The sequence below is a fragment of the Accipiter gentilis genome, chromosome 33, assembly GCF_929443795.1.
Source record: "Accipiter gentilis chromosome 33, bAccGen1.1, whole genome shotgun sequence".
NCBI lineage: Eukaryota > Metazoa > Chordata > Aves > Accipitriformes > Accipitridae > Astur > Astur gentilis.
In genome coordinates, this window is record NC_064912.1 from 17,674,217 (window position 1) to 17,693,828 (window position 19,612).

Here is a 19,612-nt window from a genome sequence, read left to right on the forward strand (position 1 = left end):
AACCAATCAACGCCGAGCCGGGAGGCGGAGCGTTGGCGTAACGGCGCTGCCGGTACCCGTTACGGGCGCGAGGCGAGGGCGGGAGGTGGTGGCCGGGCCGGGGTGGGGCGGGGCCGCTCGCGTCGCCTTGACGTGCCGTACGAGGGGGGCGGGGCTGTGGCGGCGGCGCGTGCGCGGGCGGGGCGGGGCGGCGATCCGGGATGTCGGGCTGGCTCCTGGTGACGTAGCGCGCCGCGGGAAGGGCCGCGCGAGACCCCCCCCCCCCCCTCCCCCCTCCGGTCGCCGCCGCCACCCCCCCCCCCCCCCCCCCCCCTCCCCGGTCCGGTTGTCTCCTTCCGTGTCTTCCCTTCCTTCTCCCCGCCATGGGCAGCGGCGCGGCGGCGGGAGCGGGCAGGGCGCCTTACCGCGCCGGGGCCGCCGCTGGGCATGTGCCAGGCCCGACCGCCGCGTGAGCGCCGCCGCCGGCGATACCGGCAGTATTGTCCGCCGTCCGCTCCCGGGCGAAGCCGTGAGTGTGGCGTCCGTTGGGCCGAACCCTTTTCTCCGGGAGGGGCGTCACGGCGGGAGGGGGTGGGCGGGAGAGGAGCCAGCCGTGTTGCCTCAACGGGAGGTGGGGGGGTGGGGGTCGGGGTCCGTCTCCCGGGGCTGGGGGGGGGGGGGGGGGCTCCGGTGGGCCCGGCCCGGCCCGGCCGGTCGCGGTGGCGGGGGTTGGGGGAGAGAGAGCCGGGGGGGTGGGGGGGGGTCCCGTCCTCACCTCCCCGTTCCTCCGGGGCTCTTCCAGCAGGGCGGAGGGTGCCATGAATAGCAGCTGCGCGTCCCCCGCCGCCGCCGCCGCCACCCGCCGCCGCCTGCAGCACCGGGATCGATAGAGGCGGGGGCTGCGGGGACGCACTATGGCCGGCAGCGGTTACACGGACCTGCGGGAGAAGCTCAAGTCCATGATGCCCTACCGGGACGGCCACAAAGGCGGCGGCGGCGGCGGCAGCCTCCCACGGGAACCCCCCGAACCCCCCTACGATCGCAAACGCCGGCACCAGGAGGATTCCGGCTCGGAGCCCAGCGACTACGAGGAGCAGAAGGAGGAGGAAGAAGCTCGGAAAGTCAAAAGCGGCATCCGCCAGCTTCGCCTCTTCAGCTCCGAGGAGTGCGCCAAGATCGAAGCTCGGATCGAGGACGTGGTGTCCCGGGCGGAGAAGGGGCTCTACAAGGAGCACACGGTGGATCGGGCGCCGCTGCGGAACAAGTATTTTTTCGGGGAGGGCTATACCTACGGGTCTCAGCTGCAGAGACGAGGCCCCGGCCAGGAGCGCCTGTACCCGCGGGGGGAGGTGGACGCCATTCCCGAGTGGGTGCACGACCTGGTGATCAGGAAGCTGGTGGAGCACCGGGTGATTCCCGAGGGCTTTGTGAACAGTGCCGTCATCAACGACTACCAGCCGGGGGGCTGCATTGTCTCCCACGTGGACCCCATCCATATCTTCGAGAGGCCCATCGTCTCCGTCTCCTTCTTCAGCGACTCGGCGCTCTGCTTTGGGTGTAAATTCCAGTTCAAACCCATCAGGGTCTCGGAGCCCGTTCTCTTCCTGCCCGTGAAGAGGGGAAGCGTCACGGTGCTCAGGTAAACCGCCCGCATTGCCGAGGCCTCCGCTAACGTGCCGGGGTTCGGTTGTGTAACGCTAATCACGAGGCACGCAGATGCACGCACCGACGGCGGCTCGGGCTTGATCTTGCCCGCCTGTAGGCGTGCAGGGTCTCGCTGCGACGGAAGGGGTGAAAGAAGGATCTGGGGCGGTTCTGCCGCCGTGGTGAGTGGGGATTTGGGTGAGTGATTGATTTGGCGGGGCGGGGGGGGGGGGGTGGGGGTGGGGGTAGTGCCTTCTCTGCAGGCCTCGAGGCGAGTCCTGGTGGGAGCACGGCCACTTGCGGAGCCGAGCTTTGCCATAGTTCCCGTAAACGGTAAAAATAACACATCGAGATACAAAATGGATCCTCTGCCCAAGAGCGGTCAGAGCAGAGCAGCTGGCTGGGATGGGGCTCCTGGGTCTATTCTTAGCTTGGCCAGTGCCTCCCTGACCTGACCTTAAGCGTGGAGAGGAGGTGTGAACGGCCTCGTCTTCCCAGTCTGTAAACTGGGAATGCTAAACCCTCCCCTGCCGGACGCCGTTGGGGAGACCGGAGTGCAGAGCCCCATGGGACTGTCGCTTGGAAGCAGTGGCGGGTCACAGGCACAAGGAAGGACTTCACGTGCGTTCTGGCGAACGGGGGAAGAGCTGTGGAGGTGAAATGACCTGCCCAAGGTCACGCAGCCGGTCGGTAGTAAAGCTGGGATTGGCACTGGGAAACGCCTGCTTCCTAATCCGCGCTGACTCCCGGTACGCGCTGGGCGGGCAGAGCAGGCAGGTAAGGGGACAGACAGAGTGCGTGCAGGCTGGTGCGTACCGACCCGCTGGCGTCCAGGTCTTAGGGAGGGCGGCTCGAAGCCCAGCGCCGGGGCTGCCCGACTCGGGAAGCACCAGTCCCTCGTGTCCCTGAAGGTCAGAGTGCTCCCTGCCAGGAGCAGGGATCGCCGGGACTATGCCAGCAGTGCTCTGAGCTACCAACAGTATCCTCGTTTGGGGTTTTATTTTTTGGACTGGTAAAGGTCCAGGCCGGTTTTCAGGGCTCCCGGGCTGTAACACAATCCCCTGCTTTGGCTTGTAAAGTGATCGCCGCAGGGTTCGGGAAGGAATTTTTTCCCCCCTGCATACGCACAGCCTTGCACCGTTGACTAGTGCATCAATAATAAATGCTGAGATCTCGCGTAGCTTTTATCTCGGAAAAGCTGCACAAACGTTAACTAATCCTTGCCGTACCCCCAGCGTTAGGTAACTTCTGTGGATTAGCGAGGGATGAGGGAGGCTGCAGAGGGAAGCGGGAACGGCGCCGAGGATGTTTTCTCGTTCTCTGCTGGAGTGGCCGGAGGACGGAGAGGGGGCAGAGGTCACGGTGATTTCGTGAAACGGGACTCGGGAGCACCCGTCCTGCCGAGTGTCCTTTTACCGCAGAGCAAGCTCCATCCCTGGGGATGGAGACTGCTGGCTGTGAGGCAGCCGCTCCGCTCCCTAACTTCTCTTAGACACCAGGAGGGAAACTTTCTACCCTAATTTTCTTGCTGGTGATGTGAACCCCTGTGCCGCCTTTCCCTGGCAGGCCTGGAGTAAATAGTTGTCCTTTCTTTTAAAGCCAGAGGCCTTTTTTTTTAAAGACAGTGAGTTTTTTCTTGTTTAGAAGCATGCTGGCAGTGCTGTTAATGCAGGGTCAGTCTGAAGTCCTGTAGTCAAAGCCACTAGGAAAACTCATGGCCTTATGTCTGAAGCAGGATTGGGACTTTGCAGTGGAGGATGGCGGGAGGAGGAAGAGGTGCTTTTCTCTGCTCCTGGACCAGAGAATGATGTTTTCTTGTCCCAGACCTTTGCTCTTCCCCCAAAACTGCTGGGAAGGGGAAGCTGGCTCAGGGCTCCCAGAATTGGAGCAGGGTGTCTCCCAGGCCGGTGCATTTGGGTTGGTGGCCAGCGTCACCTGGGTGCTGTAATCAGTTTATTAACTGATGGTTGAAGCAATCAACCAGAGTTACAAAACAAACAAAGATATCTTTTAACTCTTGATTAGAAGGGTTGATTTCTGACCAACCCAACTCTGGAGTTAGATGTTCCATTTTCCAGCAAATAATAGACTTGGAAAAAAAGGGGATTATTTCAGTTTTGGTACAGCAGTTAGCAGATACTTAGCACTCACTTAAGAGAGATTCTGCCAAAGTGATTGTTCTGTGATGATATGATCCTGGCTGGATGCAGGTTCCTCGACTCCTGCAGATCTCCTTGTCTCCCCTCTAACCCCAGCAATTTGGGAGGAGCAGGGAGAGCTGCAGACCATCCGGTCCGCTCTGAGGGGTGTATCTCCAAAATCCAGCCCTTGGTGATGTTTAAGTCAATTCCCCAAACTTGGCTTTTTCTGCTCTTAGTAAACAGTTGCTGAAGGCAGTTGCCCTGGAGATAGGGAAACGGCGCAGATAGAAATGGCATGCTTGTAATGTCTGTGATTCAAATATTGCTGGGTCAGTGGCTGCTGCTGGCGTGCCGCCTTTCTGGGGAAGCCAGGGTAGCCGCATGCGTTTGGTTACCGTGTGGAAATCATGAGGATCTAAAGAAAGCTGTTGGATCTCTCCCTTTGCCCCCACATCGTTCTCGGGCTCTACCCAGGTCTCACCTGTCATGTTCCTGCTCTCAGCAGCCTATTCCAAATTGTCCTCCCGATTTTGTAGCCACCTACCTGGCAGGGAGTTTGCAGAGAGGCTTTCCCCATACCCCTCCCTTGACTTTATTTGCCTACTGTGAAGCAGGCTGTGGTGTTTGCAAACACTGAACCTGCCTCAAACTCACTGGAAAGTATTCGGACCTCAAACGACAGGTTAGTGTTTAAAAGGTGGAATGGAGATTCTCCTGGCTGGGCTGCGCACCTCTGCCAGCACGACAAAGGCTAAGCCACCTTGCGACCTGCTAAGTAGCCCTTTGCTCTTCTAGCAAGGCACTTTTTTTCCTCTCCTTTCCCATCTGCGGTGAAGACTTGCCCTTGTAAGTTGTGACATCTAGAAGACCACCTCCTCCAGTCCCCTCTTTTCCCACAGCCCCAGGAAGGCCGGTGCTCCTGCAGGTTTGTCCTGCTGCCAGCCAGGCCAAGGGAAAGCGACAGCGGTGCCTCGGTCTGTGCTGCTCTTTTCAGGCAGTCAGAGTGAAGTTGGATTTCAGTCCTGTTCGACTATCAGCTGCCTGTTGGGGGCTGCTTGCTGGACCACGTTTGTGGGTGTTCTGTTTTTTTTTTGTTTTTTTTTTTTTTTTTTTTTTTTAAAAAAAGAATTTGATAAGCATCCATCGATAGAAGCAGTGGGGAGGAGATGGAGGAATTTGCCCATTCATCTGGGGAACACGTGGTTTGACAAATGCTTAGGCTGGAAAAAAGGGATGGAGCTGTCGGGGGCGTTATGCAGAGCCAGCCGGGGTGGGTGGTTCCAGCCAGACCCCTGCACCACACCGTGTCCCACAGATGCTGTCATAGGTAGCAAATCTGAGTCTCCGGCCAGCTTTTGTTTAACTGTCAGGTGTTGCATCTCAGAACTGGGGTTGAAAATAGTGCAGTTGCATTTAGCCAGGGGAATAAATGACCAAAAGTAACATTTCCCAAGTTCTGAGAGCTTGTATGCCATACGGGCTTCCCTTCTGCAGCTGGTGAGTGCTCCAGGTTGTCTCCCCGCTGTGTGTAATAGCAGTGGAAACATCGTAATGTTTGTCTCTCCTGTTGTCTCAAGGCATGCCTGATGGTAACATAATTGGAGCTGGTTGGAGTTTCTGGAGGATGAATCTGCTTTCTTCCCAGCTGGAGGAATCTCTCCGCAACTGCCTGGATTAGATGCTTTTCCAGAAGAGTCTGATGCCTCAGAACAGGCCGTTGGGGCAGAGGAAGTTCTGCATGTGCTAGTGGTGATGAGGCAAATAGATTTGTTCAAGCTTTGCTTGAACTGGTCGGTGTCACAGCTGTGGTTTGTGGCAGCAGCTTTCCTGAACCACAAGTAAAGCATTGAGCTGCACAAACTCTGTGATGGGCTAGTGTGCGAGGTTCCTCTGCCTCTGAGCTGGCCTGGCTGTTGTCAACCCCTAGAAATATTTCTTGTTAGATGTTCTGCAGAACTTCAGGGCCTCCTTTCTGGTGATGTTTGTACAAAAAAATCTGCTTTCATCTCCATGTGAATCAGTTACGTTGTGGCTCGGCAGCAACTCTTGTGGACTGGAAAAGGGACTTGAGGAGGAGTTGGGGGTGTAAGATCCGACAGGTTGGTTAGGAGTTGGGGTGTTAGTTGGGGGAGTGTGTGGATAGCATCTGCGCCTCCCCATGTTCTTCTGGAAAATGCTCTAGGCTGGAGACATGATGCTCGTGTGTTCTCGTGGGCAGCAGTTCTGGGTTTTCCTTACCAAGTTGTCTCTTACCTCGTGCTTTGGGTTTGTTCTCTGGGCAAGAAATCTCTGGGTAGACCCTCGATATCATTATAGGTGTTTTGTTCCAGCTTCTGCCCCATAACCCCTCATCAGGATGCAGCGAGGCCAGGCAGCGGGTGAGAAGTTCATACTGGCACAAAGCAGAAATAAGTGTGACACAACCAAATAATCTTCCATTTCTCTTCCTGGTGCCTGTGCAAACCCCTTTGCTGGAGGGCCATGCAGAGAGATGCTATCACTGTGTCTGATGTAGTGCGAATTGGGTTTTCCCACACCAGTGTGGCACTGGGACAGACTGGTGGGTCCCCATTAGGGCCTTGGACGGGGCTAGTGGGGCTGTTGCTTTGGTGCTGCCCATGTGCATCTGGGACCACGAGCTGTGCCTGGCGTCACTCTGAAAGTGAGCTGGAAAGCAGGTCGCTGCCTGGGGAGTGAGAACGAGCGGCCAGGCTGACATCTCATGATGGAGAGCGCAGGTCTGGAAGCAGACCTTTTCCTGATGTTCAGAGTGCCGCTGAGGATGTGCCGAGTTGAATGTTAACGTGGGTGATATTAATGAATTTGCTGGAGCTTGACGCAGAGATTCCTGGAACATAATAGAGCATCATTATAAGCCCCTTCGCATAACACTGTCTTGCTCTGCAGTGCCCCAGAGGATGGGGGGGATGGACATCAACCCCTGTTTTAACTGATCAGGTTTTAGACTCTTAACTCTCTTCTCAAAGCAGTAAATCCATCTTTGAGAGGTGTGTGTTCCTCTGAGTGGGTGGGTTATCTAACCAGATAAAGGAAACCCGGTCCCATCCCCAGAGAAGACCTGAGTGTGCGTGATCTGTTCTCTGCTCTGAGCATTCTGAATAACCTGCAAGCCAATGACCCTGGCTGTGCTCCTGGAGGGCTGGCTGACAGCAGCTTCACCGTAAAGCCTCGTGGGGAGAGTGGGCTCATTGATTTCTGCTTCAGGTTAAACCAGCGTGGGGGTGTGCTAGCTTTGTATGGCTTCAGCAGCCTCCGTCCAAGTCCCTTCAAAGGCATTTCTGTCCTTGTCAGCTATTTCAGGAGGCTCTGAAGGTGTTTTAACTTCTCTTTTTTTCCCCATACTGGACTCTAGAAGGCTCTTTTGTGAACAGATGCTCTCCAAACAGCAGGTAGAGGGCAGGCCCACCTCTCGGACCTGCTCGTTAGCACTCAAGCGAGTGACGAGATGTGCTCCTGGCGGGGTGGTTTGTGTGTCCGAGCAAGCATGATGGCCGCTTTCCACAGACCCGCCGTGATCTCACATGCTGCGCTGGACCCCGGGAGTTGTGCTGAACAACAGAAGCAGCCACAAGAAAAATGCTTCTCCATGTTGTGGGTAGCTGGGGCCCTCGTTGGCCATGGCTTTCCTCCTGCCTGCTAGAAACGTGGAGTAGGTGAAGTCATCTCATAGAGCGAAACACTCCTGCCAAGAACGGCTACTGCGTGGTGACGTAGCTGCTTGAGCTTGCTGTAATTTTCCTCGGCCCAGGTAGCTGTCTCACCTTGTGAGCCCTGTGGCAGGGAGGTTTTAGGAGTGCAGGTCTGAAATTGAAGGTTACCCCCTGTGCGTTGTGTTGGGGTTGGGCTGTGCTGGGGGGTGATGTTTGTACTGTGGCTGAGGATGTGCCACATGGTGGGGTAGCGGGGAGGGTGAGGGTGCTGAGTTGGCAGCGTCTGTGCCCAGGTGAGGGGGGTGAGACACTTGACTCTTACCACCACTGCACCCCCTCCTCAACTAATGAATCTTCTCATTGACTCTGGTATGCATAACTGTCTGGGTATGCTGTGCATCTCAGCCACGAGAGATGGCTTTTTCTCAGGGACATATGTCAGAAGATGCTTTGGAGCAATATGATGATTTTTTTTCCTGCTGTTGCTCTCTAATTTCTTGATAAATGAATTGGCTGAATTTACACTCCATAAACTCATTTTCTACATGTCTTATTTCACAATGTTGTGGCAGGTGGTAGTTTCCTCTGGTATATGCTAAAAAACCTGAGTTAAAAAAAAAAAAAAAAGCCTTGACTGTTCTCATTCTTTCCTGGAGTTTCTTCCTTCCTATAAGTCTAGCTCCTGTGTGCCTGGGGAATGGTGTTTGGAGGAGGAATTCCTGGTGGAAGTTAGGAAATGACTGGCCAAACTGAGTTGTTGAGGCTGGCAACCACTTTCTGCTTCTGCCTGTCATCTTTCTCACAGTGGCTTTTTGTTTTTGTTGTCAGTGGATATGCAGCCGATGAAATTACACACTGTATTCGACCACAGGACATTAAGGAAAGAAGAGCTGTCATCATCCTTCGAAAGTAAGTGTTGAAGCCCTCCGGACAGTAAGATAAACTTGGATGTGGTGTTGTGATGTTTCCTAAGGTGCTTTTAAAGAAACACTTTAAAACTGCCTTGCTTGTTAATTTGCTGGCTTGATCTTACATCTTGCTTAGATGTCACTCTCATGCTTACTTGTGTCTTGCTGTACCCATCGCTTGGCTGGTGGAAGTAGATGGAACTTGTTACTGCAGAGTTAATCACTTCTTGGCTCAGTGCGGCAGTACTTCATTGTAATGTCTGGGTTTGCAAGCCTTGTTCGTGTCCAAACACCTGGCTTTTATTGGCTGCCTAACTCCAAACAGCTAGGATTTCAAACTCTCTTGTTTTGGGCTATGTATTCAGGTGTCTGACCATATGATACCCACATGAGTGAGTTACCTGGACAGTCCTTTGGAGCTAATGCTTATGATGGAGAATCTCCAGTAAAGCAGATAAAGTTTTCTTGGTAACATGGCTTTCATTTCCTGGGGAGAGTGAGAGGAAGATGCTGGCTTTGAAGGGAAACAGATGCAGTGAATTTAGTGCTCACTTTACAGAACTTGTCCTTCAAGTCAGTGTTGGGAAGCCAAGCTCTGTAAGCTGTTTTAGAAGCACGCTTCCCGTTTAAGAAGATATGCTGTCTTGATGGCATTTCATCAACCAGTGCTTGTTCCTAAAGCTCTTAAGAAAATGGAGAAAAAATAAACCAATCCCACCCCAAACTCCCTCAGTATAACCTTTTTTGTGCCCAGAAATGTCCTCTCTCATCAGTTTCTTCTACTAGGAGACCAAAAAATGTGACTGCCACACATTGACCCATATTGATTGTGCCTTAGAAGGCGTTAGCAGTAATTCTGCTGTCAAGAAATCTTTTTGCAAGTAAAAACACATGACTTGAGTCCTGTGAACCGAGCCAAAAGTGTGGGCATTGGTGGCAGGGCTGCAGTTGTGGCCCGGACTGGCATAAGGCTAGCAGGCAAGTGGTCTAGATTCAGACTTGCTGAGCTTTTGGACAGCTTAGTTGGTTTCAAAACAAGTCTGGCAACGTTGTGAAGATATGGCACAAAGCCAGTGGACTGGAGTTGGACATCTGGTTAGAGAGACCCATGAAATGAAGGCAGGAAAAACAGCAGCCCTGAGGCGTTAGCCAGGCTAAATCAGCACAGACCCAGGGAGGCGGGATGAGATGTGGCAGGTGATAGAGTGGGATGAAAGAAAGACAGATTAGAACCAAACTACCCAATAGCTGGTTATTGCCACGTGAGGTTTAAGGTGAGAGGGTTGCGATAAAAACTAAAAGACTGTTGTGTTCATGTTGTTGGTTACTGCAGCCAATAAAAAGCAGTGCGAGTGCTGACGAACACCAGTGGAAGGCATCTCCAAATCCTGTAGCTGCTTTAGTTGGGCTTTGGGATAGAGAAGCTGCCTGTCCTAGGCTGTAGAGCAGTTCCCTAGAAAAGGCAGTCAGCTAAATAAACTAAAGTGCCCAAACTGGTGCAGATATCGAAGATACTTGTTTAAACTGGCTTTACCTCTTGCTTTTGCCAGCTTCTGTAAGCTAAGGGTGTTGAGTTATTTCCGTCTAGCCTGACTGTCCTCAAAAGTGCAACTGGGCAAGCACCTAGCTGGCTGAGATGTACCCGGCTGACCTGGTGCATCGCTGCTGAACAGACAAGGCCCATTAGCTCCTCGCAGAGCCCTGTTGCGTATGTTTGCTTAGCTATCCTTCCGTAGCAGTGCGTCCTTCTGTCTTCCCCTGATTTTAGGGGCCTGATTTGCTTAGTGCTAGAGCAGAAGTGTGTCTCTGCCCAGTCATATGCAGACAGCGATGGGCTGACTTGACTGGCAGGCTGAATGAAACCACAACAGGATTTTTCTCTTGAGCAAAGTGGAAACCCCCTGGTAATTATTTTTGTGTAATCTCCGTAGAGCTTAGCAGCCCTGGTGAATACATGGCAATTGCCTGTTTGCCAAAGGGTGCACTCTGCTGCCAAATAGAGCTTATTAATTGCTGCTTATCCCTTGTGACGGCGGCCGTCTCCTTGCTGAGTCCCATGTGCATGCATGCATGCACAGCAGGGCTGCGGTGACCTTTGTCTGCGCTCGCATCCCCGCGGCATGTATTGCTGCAGCGAATGCCATTCCCTAGTCCCGGATCATGCGACTTTGTGCAGTCTGAAATAGCGTGTTATGCAACCAGGAAAACAGATACTTCCGCTGGTAGCCTGCTAGCATGAAAGGCTTGGGAGCAGCCAGCGGCCTCATAAAACTCCCCTTCCTCATCTTCATGGTAAGAATCAGCCCTGAGCTTTCCAGCGGGATCAGATCAGTTGGGTCACAGAGCAGCATAAACTTTGCTGCAGCTTGGAACTGGGATATTTGGCTCTGAATAGGCTGCCAGAGCCTGCTGGGCCCCAGACGTTTGAGTCTGGATCTGCTCTTGCCGCTATTCCGAGCGTGTGGTTCTAGAGACGGTTTTTGCTGGCAGCGGCAGGAGAACAAAGCTGCACGAGCTAGAGAAGTGGCTGGGTTTTGCAGGATGCTTGAGAGCGGCGTGGTTACCAAGTAGGTCATAAACACTTCAGTGCTGTAGTGTGATGATATTTACAGTGTTTCCTGCGTACCGGAGTGCAGGACTGCAGGGAGCCAGCCAGGTTTGGAAGCGCTTTGAGCAAGAGTCTGGGGGGGGAAGGAACGGTGCGCTCAATTTCATGAGATGCTGAAAGAGGTAACGTGGGAGGTGGGGATAGAAATGAGACCTATTGAAGCGGGTCTTGAAAGTCATTTTGGAGGGCTTATGCTGCCGTTTGTAAGCACTTCTTTGCAAGCCGTTGCATTGGGGAGTTATTCTATTTAACTTGAACTTCAGTAGGTAATTTGCTCTCCGTTGTAGTGTAGCCTCTCCTCGTACCTGCTTCTGCATTGCTCTGTGGACAGAGAGAGCGTGGCTGGTGTTCCCTTGCCCTTGCAGTATATTTGGTGGTTTGTTTGTTTTAATTGCAGGCCTGTAGTTGCTGTTGTATTTGAGAGGTATTTAAATGACCTAACTTGTCCGGGGCGGGATCTGCAATGCCTTTGGTGTTCAAGCTGGACTGGGTCCAGTCCTGGAGCTGAGAACAGCTCAGGACGATGGCATTGTGGACTAGCGCCGGCTCCAGCCTGGCAGCTGCCTGCGGAAGTGTTCCTTGTTTCTGGCATGCTGGGCAGACTTGGGCTGCCGTGCCCGGTTTCATGTGTGCCAGCCTGGCATTGCCCTGGTTAACTTGAAGAGGCTCTCTCTGATGGCGGACAGGAAGCTTGGCAACTGGATGTGCTTCCTAGTGGGAGTTTAGGTTGGGATTCTCCTGTGGAAACCTCCCTCAGGAGCTAAAGTTCAGCACTGGAGAGCAAGTAGTGGTTCTTCGCTTTCTTTCACCCAGACGCCTTCCATATTCACCCCTAATCCCAAGGAGGGAGACAGGCTGCAGCAACAATATCAGGGTGCCTTTCCTTCTGGGAAGTGGCTTCCATCCTCCTGAAATAGGCAGCTCTGGAGCACCGGCACCACCTTTTAGAGTGTTTTGCCCATTCTTAGGCTTCAGTCCGAGTTTTGAAATAGACTTTAGCAGAGCTTGTAAGTTGAGACTGGTAGCTGTGCTGTGCTTGGGAGATGGTGATAACGCCATGATAAGATGCTGCGCCATGGAGTTTTTATTCCTGCTGCTTAGCCTGCTGCTTCCCGTCCACATGTGCATGGCTACAGTCGTGCCTGGGCCAGTGACAGTTCTGCTCTGGGATGAGCTGTGCTTGCTCTTCGCTGTAGCTTGAGCGTGTGCTGTGCTGCTGGAAGGGATGTGGTGCAGCTTCTGTTTGCTAGACCTTCTCCTGACTCGTGCTTCAACTCTTTAAACCTCTTAGTCAAGCTGAGAAAGGCCTGACCCCACGAGATCTTGAGACAGTAGGGAGTTTCCAGATAGAAGCAGTTATTACGGTTGTAGGTGATGATGAATTTCGCAGGGCATCTCCCAGGTGGCTTAACTGGAGCTGCGAGTTATTGACGAGTCACTGTGATTTCACAGGATTTTACAGGTGCTCCAACGCCTCTACTCTGTATCCCATAACTGGGATTGCAGTGAGCCCAGCACCATTTGCATTCACCTCATGACTACACATGTTCCTAAGCCTTCCTCTAACCAAGGCAGCAAAGGTTAAAGCTGAAGCTGCAAGTAGCAGAAAGCTGCAGCTCGTTCCGCTGTTGAGCGTAATAGTCCTGACCTTCCTCCTGAGCTGTGTGGCTGCGATTGAGGGTTCTGCTTTAGCATCTAGGACAGGCGTCTGCTGCAGCACGCTAGCGGTTCTGTAGAAACTCCTTGCAAATTCTCTTCTCTTTAAATATTTGCAGAACAAGACTAGATGCACCTCGATTGGAAACAAAATCCCTGAGTAGCTCTGTGTTGCCACCAGGTTATAACTCTGACCGTCTATCGGGAAGCAACCGGGACCAGATCCTGAAACCAAAGCGGTCCCATCGCAAAGCAGATCCTGATGCTGCTCACAGGTAGGATGATCTCTGCTAAGACCAATGTTTTGGATGGTATCTCTAGGTCAGTGCATGTCTAAGGTTCCTGGCCTCTGACAAGAGAGGCTGCACAGCACACTTAAAAGCATCCTAGTTTGCACCTCCTGGGTGCTTTCTGTGGTGTACAGATCTGTTTTATCAGAATGAGGTTCTTTTTACGTTCCTCCTAGGCTTGCAGAGGCTAAGCTCTGGCTGTAAGCAGCTTACATTGTTTATCCTGTGAGTGGCATAATGAAGAAGCAATAGATTTGGCTGGCTGTTGATAATGCAGTCATTCAGAACAATAGTTTCCCTGCAGCTAATTATTTTTGACCTCTATTGCCAAGCAACCTGTGCAGCTGCATTAAACTATATTATGAAAGCAGTCTTGGGAGAGAATTTGAGGTTTTGCTATCTGGGAAAGGTGAAGGCCACCTTGGGAAGCTTCTTGGACCTGTTTTGGTTCCAGAGCTGCATGTGTATATTTTTGTGTGTGTAACCAGACTGTGTGAAAGCAGAAGCCTGACCTTCAGGGATGCTGCTTGCTGAGGTTTCAGGCAGCTTGAGCTCTGCGGCAAGGCTTCACTTAAACACCACCTTGCTCTGCGTGAATGTACTGATAGCCGTGAGTGATAGCCAGTCTGCCAGCTGTCATGCAATATTTCTGGTATTCTCCAATTCCAAAGCTTCCGGAGGATCGAGACAGCATTCTCTGCAGATCGTGTAAAAACCAAAAGTCGGTTCGGTCCCGGGGCTTGGCTGCTGTGTGGTCCCAGCTCGTGTTTCAACCTGTCCTGGAGGGAGGAGGGTGGGGATGACTTGTTTATGAGCGGTGTTCATTCACCTGGACTCAGGCTGACTGGGAAGATAAATCAAGAAGAGAAGCTAGCCTGCAAATGAAGGCTTACCTCTGAGCATGCAGTGGGCTGGTGTATGATTAGAGGAGCAATCATGCAGGACAAATCTGCAGATCCATGAGGGCTGGTTTTTAGCCTGTTGTGACCTTATTGGGGTGGAGGGACTTCCATGGACTCCTGCAGCAGATGGGTTTGAAAAACACGTGTTTTTCTTCCTTTGGCCTCAAAGGCTCCGGTATAACATAGGTAAATATCGTGGATATCAGATAGTGGTATCTCTTGGAGGAACTTGGCAGTTGCCACCTAAGATAAAACAAGTGGTCTCTGCAGCCACCAGCCCAGTCCTACTACAAAGTGATCACAGGTGAGAGCAGAGGCAGCTTTGCAGAAATAACAACTGCACTGTGCTAATGTTTGTGAGAACTAGTGAGAGGACAAAGGAGTTCAGAGCTGTGGTGTTGATCCTGCACAACAAGCACCTTAGCAGCTTGGAAAGGAGCTCAGCTCTCTGCTGTGAGTTCTGCTGGATGAGAGGCAGACCCCTCTGCCCAAGGGATGTTTCTTGGGGCCACAAGCTGCACTTAGAAAGAGGTGACTGGGCTGTTTGGAAGTGTTCCTGGTGGAGGTAAAGACCAAAACTTGCCCTGGGAAGGGGAAGGACTTGCACCATCGAAAGCAAAGTTTGCAGCCTCCCCATGGGTAGTGCAACTTGGTCATCTGTTCCTGCTCTGCTGAGTGCCCAGCACTGGGAAAGCAATGTGGAAACAGTCAGTCATATCGCTCAAAGTATGCAAAACCGCAGATAGTGTCTGCACAAGGAATGCCTGAATCCTCTCGTGGATGTGCTCTCACTCCCTCTTTCTCTCTCTCCATAGGCCACGGATTCTAGAAATGGATAAAGAGGAGAACAGGCGCTCAGTCCTCTTACCAAAACATAGGAGACGGAGCAACTTCAGCTCTGAGAACTATTGGCGAAGGTCTTACGAGTACACAGAGGACTGTGATGAGGAAGAGGAGGACGGCAGCCCAGCCAGGAAAGTTAAAATGAGGCGACACTGAGGATTGCACTTTCCAGGCTTGTGGAGCTGATGAGATTGGCCTCCAGTCTGTGAAAACTTTCTCCTCCCTCTGGCTATCTTCCATCTAGCTTCAGTTTTGGTTTTTCCTTTCAGGCTGAAGAGTAAACAGGAAGGATCTAGGCGATTTGTTTTTATGAATGGAGGAATGCTGAGACATACGTAAGGATGGAACATGTCCAGTGCACATGGTGTCCTGAGTCATGGGTCAAATGGGCACCTCTCCCTTAGGAAGCAGATAAAGTTATGCCAGGCTGTCTGTTGGGATTTCTTTTGAAAACACCAAAAAGTTTAACTGTTTCATTGCGCAAGATTTCAAGAGTTGTATTTTTGGTTGGTTTTTTTTTTTTTGCTTTAACTTTGTTCCTTTTCATGTGTTCTAAATATGATGTTTGACCCCAGGAGCTGAAACTCTCTGTGGTGGCCTCGTATTCCTTGCTTCACCAAAGGGCTCCTTGGTCTGCTCTTACCTAGTTGTTGTTGGGTTGTGTTTTAAGGGTGCCCTGCAGTAACTGGAAGTTTGAAGCTTTGCAGACCCCTCTTACTGCAATTGATTTCAAAGAGTTTAGGACATTTTTGTTGCACTTTAGTACCAGTTTTAAATGCTGTAGGTTTCCTTTCCAGTCCCTTTTCACAAGTCAGTGTGGGCTCACAGCCTTGTGTCCCTGCACTGCCCTCTCCAAGAAGAATGTACTTGAGCTCTGGTTTCTCAGTGCTGGTCTGACCAGGGGTGTATTTTGGTTGAGGAGGAAGGAGATGTGGCTGGCTTCATTTGAGGCTGGCCCGGCATTGACCCGAGGTCCATATTGGAACCCTGGGGCTGCTGAGTGAGTGATCGCATTGAGTACATGCTGCTTCCCAGAGCTGGAGATAGCAAAGAGGAGTAGGAGAGACACTGTGCTTGTGAGGACACTTGCTTTGGGATCCTCTGAGAAGACCTGTTCTCCACTGCCCCTTTTAGGTGGAGAGAGTTGAGATGGCGCAGCATCCCATCCCGAGGGATCGGCTGCGTTCTGTCAGAGCAGGAACAGGCGCTGCCACGGCCATGGGGGAGCTGGGCAGCTCTGCTGCGGTCTGTCCCCTCCGAGGCTGGCTCTGGGAGCAAGGACGCTGCAAGGGTGTAGTTTGGCCCCAGTTCAGTGCATTTAGCAGCTAGTGCTGCAGCGGTTGCCCTCCTCCTCCTGGCTTATTCCTGCCTGTGTTCCTGGGGTAGGTAGTTTTCTGGTTGCTACAGAAAATGCTGAGAAAAATCAGGCATTCAGCCTCGCGGAGTTAGTGTTAGAAAGTCTGCCGCCTTCTTCCTCTTCTCCCACCCGGTTTGTGTTAGCCCAGACCAAAGCCTCAGCGTTTTCAAAGTTTGGGGCCCAACACCATATTTAGAACCGTACTTTTAAGAAACTTCCTCCAATTGATTCTTTGAACCCAAGTGTTGGCAGTTGTAAGGAGTAGTCTTATTTTTAAATTTTTACTGCTTTGCCCTCCCTCAAATTGTAGTTTTTCTTAGTGTCGTGTCCCCCACACACTTCACGGTCTGCACGCTTGGCAATAAAAAGATGTAATATATTTTGAAACCCGTTTGCTGCTGTCTTGAGGGGCTCCCAGTCAAAACAAACAAACAAAAAAAAACAAACCCCAGGCATCGTTCCCCAGAGTGCTGTTCCTTGGCGATTGAGCACATTTGCTGACATCTGGGTTTCAGTGTCCTTTTCCTTCCTCGCTGACTTCTGCAGCTCCTGCCACTCGCCTGTTGTTGGGATTTCTGCTCAGGCTGGATCTAGCGGTCACATTAGTGCAAAGGAAATTACCATCACCTTCAGCGCCACTGATCTGCGAGGTCCCCAGTGCCTGTCTCTTGATTCTCTTTATCCGATTGCTTTCCTGGCGAGAGCCCCATTCGGCTTGGTGTGGAGGTATGGGCACAGCCTCATGGCCAGCCTTCGAAGGAACCTGTCTTGTCTGCCCAGAGATCTAAAAGTTCATGCTTCTGCTGCTTCTGAAACCTTTAAAAAAAACATTTTTCAGACCATGCTTAGTGTTTGAAGCGGTGTTCCTCACCCTCCCAGCTTTCTGCAGAGAATCCGGGCCAGCTCTTGGCTACAAACACCTTGTTTTGGAAAGCTTGGCATTCCCCTGATAGCAAAACCGCATGCTGGGAGCAGTGATCCTTTCTCTTCCTTATGGCTGGTGCAAACTTCTCCAACAAGCTAGAGACCTGCTAGCAGGATGCCTAGCAATGGCTGTTTCTAGTTGTCTTTCTGAATTCATCCTGGATGTGCCCCGTGCCCTTCTCGGTGTCAGGCTCTGCTGCCAGTGCTGCTGACGGTGGCAGTGGTTGCTACCAGAGGTCTTGGCTCTGCACAACCTGCTCTCCCCCTCTCCCCCCCGCCGCCCCCAGCTCCCAGTTTTACTCCTACCTCTGTAATATGGATACTGTATCCTGGTGTCTCAACTCAAAATGAAGCTGGAGGCAACCTGCCTTTCTGGGGCTGCTTCCCAGAGCAGGGCTCCTGTGGGATGAGGCATTGGCTGTATCTGCTGAAAAGGCATCCTGAGGTCTTACCTCTAGCCTAGTACCAACCATCACCTCATCCCAGTCCTTGTGCAGTTTGTACACGTGCAGGTATCCTTCCTTTCCCAGTTTGTTTCAGTATTCCTGCATGCCATGGTCGGGAGCTCTCCCCTCCTTCCTTCCCCCACTGCCCCACATCTGTGATGGGTCTGAGCTGGCAGTTGTGGCTGGAGGGACAGGAGGAGCTCCTTGCCAGAGCCGCTCTCCAGCTGCTGTCTGTTCTCGTGTGCGCTTGGTTTTCAACCTGACTGGTTGGGGCTTGACACCTTGGAGAGAGAGAAAGAGAGTGGGATGCAACCAGCCTGACCCGTAGCATCTCTTGGGCGAGGAGTCCCCAGCATGTAGGCAGGCCATCTTCCCCACTTGTACAGACATTTTCTATACATACAAATGTATATGTGTAGATAACATGGTTTTTTAACTCTTTTGCACTGAACAACATCGGAGAGAAACCTTGATTCCAAACCAGAAGATGCATTTTTCATGTGGATCCAGATGTCTAGATCCCTTACTATAACCTGTCTGGTAAAAGTGGCTCAGAAATACTGGTGATGCCTGTACCTGTTCTCTGTCGCTGGCTGTGTCGGGTTGCCTGCAGGCTTCAGGTCAGGCTGGTGGCATGGGTCTGGTGCAGAGGACGGAGGGTGGTGAGCTTCAGTTGGGAGGCAAAACTTCTCCCCGTCTGCTCCGTGGCATGGGCTCATGCACAGACCTGACCCTGTCGGCTTTGTCGTGTCTGTCTGGTCTGGTCGTGCGGTCCAACCTTCTCTCCATCCACCCACAGCGTGTCATTCATGTAACCTGCTCAGCCCAAAACTTGGGAATAAGGCTACATCCAATGTGATGATCCCATGCACCCAGACCCACAGCCCAGACCATGAGAACTGTCTTTCCTAAGGAAGGGGGAGGAAGGTGGGGTTTGTCCCCACTTTTCTGCAAAGAGCAGGAGGAATTGGGGTTTGTTACCATTACCTGTGCCTCGAGAAGACTCGGTGGTTGAACTAAAGCTCTTGCATTGGTCATGTGGGCTCGATATGTCCGTAGGAAGAGAAGGAAATGCTGTTTGCTGGCGATAAGAGGTGAGCTGGCCTAGGGAGGGGCTGTCAAGTCTGCCGGCAGGTCCCTGCCCGGATGGGCTTGGCAGGCAGGCTGCCTGCAGCCGGGGAGCCCTGGTTGCCACATCTGGCTCCATACCTGTTGAACTCTCATCCAGCTGTTAGGCGAGAGCTCTGATGCCTGGGAGCTGTGATCCCAGTACCGAGGCTTGGCTCATCCCGGGGGTCACTGGGGCACGGGGGAAGCCGATTTCTGCCGGGGTGAGAGCTCAGGCCTTTGGCGCTCGGTGCTGTTAGTACCTAGCATTCGCCGCTGCGTGGTCTGAGCCCCATGGGTCGAAACAGTTGCCATGCTTTGAGGAGGGCTGGGGGGCAGGGGTCTGGACCCCCGCCAGCGGCAAATAGTCTTTTATCTGCCAAAAGTGTTCCCTTTCCCGGTCGAGAGGAGAAATGTTTGGCCAAGAAGCGTGTCTCTGCTCCTTCCCGCGCCCCTGCCCACACTTACAAGTTCTGGCTGACTTTAATTTTGTTTTTTAAAGATTCTAATTTTTTTTTTTTGTTACAAATAAAAATAAAAAAATAAAGAAGAAGTGGCAATATTTTTTTCCGTAAGCTTTTCCTAGGAAAAAGCGTGGTTTGTAACAAAGTTGTACAGTTCTGAAGTTTGAGATACGAGAAGTACTGTGTGAAACGCTGTAAATGGGGCAGAGATTATTTTATGTACAGTCTGACGCGGGGGGAATCTTTTAATTCTGGTTGATTCTTAGGAAGAATTTGGTTCTTCACTGTCAGGGTTTGAAATTTCATGGTTTCATTATTATTATTTTTTTTCTTGTATAGATTGCTGCATTAATTGAATAAAAGCAGAAAGCATCACTCTGCCTGCCTGTGTGGTGGTGCCGGCGGCTGGGATGTGTGCCTCGCTTCCCAGCCAGCAGAAATGAGGTTGTGAGGAACAGGGAACCGCTTCTAAATTAAGGGAGTATTTGGCTCCTTGGGGACAGGGCAGCCAAACGCAGTGTCTGTCCCTCCTGTGCTGCCCTAGAAAGCAGCGACAGGGCTCGCTGCCCTCCTCCTCCTCCTCCTCCTGCTCTCCCTCCCCAGGGACTGGGGAGCAAATGTGGATGCTGTCCCCCTGCAGCTCCCACCCTGCCCCACCGCCCAGGCCTGCCA

At 52.4% G+C, this 19,612-nt stretch overlaps 1 protein-coding gene across 3 annotated transcripts; it reads left to right on the forward strand.

The window, feature by feature from the left end:
* The first annotated feature begins 181 nt into the window (after positions 1–181).
* On the forward strand, positions 182–19,315 carry ALKBH5 (alkB homolog 5, RNA demethylase). 3 transcript variants are annotated; one of them, XM_049791077.1, is made up of 5 exons: positions 182–218; positions 782–1,618; positions 8,264–8,344; positions 12,727–12,882; positions 14,615–19,315. In XM_049791077.1, exons 2-5 carry the CDS (start codon positions 894–896, stop codon positions 14,796–14,798), a joined length of 1,146 nt encoding a protein of 381 aa, XP_049647034.1. In that variant the 5' UTR covers positions 182–218; positions 782–893; the 3' UTR covers positions 14,799–19,315. The 3 variants fall into 3 exon arrangements, with proteins under 3 accessions (XP_049647034.1, XP_049647033.1, XP_049647035.1); XM_049791076.1 differs by lacking the exon at positions 182–218 and adding an exon at positions 318–508; XM_049791078.1 differs by lacking the exon at positions 182–218 and adding an exon at positions 318–508 and having other exon boundaries at positions 785–1,618.
* Positions 19,316–19,612: the final 297 nt, after the last annotated feature.

Coding starts and splice junctions, on each gene's coding strand:
- ALKBH5 (XM_049791077.1), top strand. CDS start 894: ATGGCCGGCAGCGGTTACACGGACCTGCGGGAGAAGCTCAAGTCCATG. Junction 1,619..8,263: donor GGAAGCGTCACGGTGCTCAG/GTAAACCGCCCG, acceptor TTTTGTTGTCAG/TGGATATGCAGCCGATGAAA. Junction 8,345..12,726: donor GCTGTCATCATCCTTCGAAA/GTAAGTGTTGAA, acceptor AAATATTTGCAG/AACAAGACTAGATGCACCTC.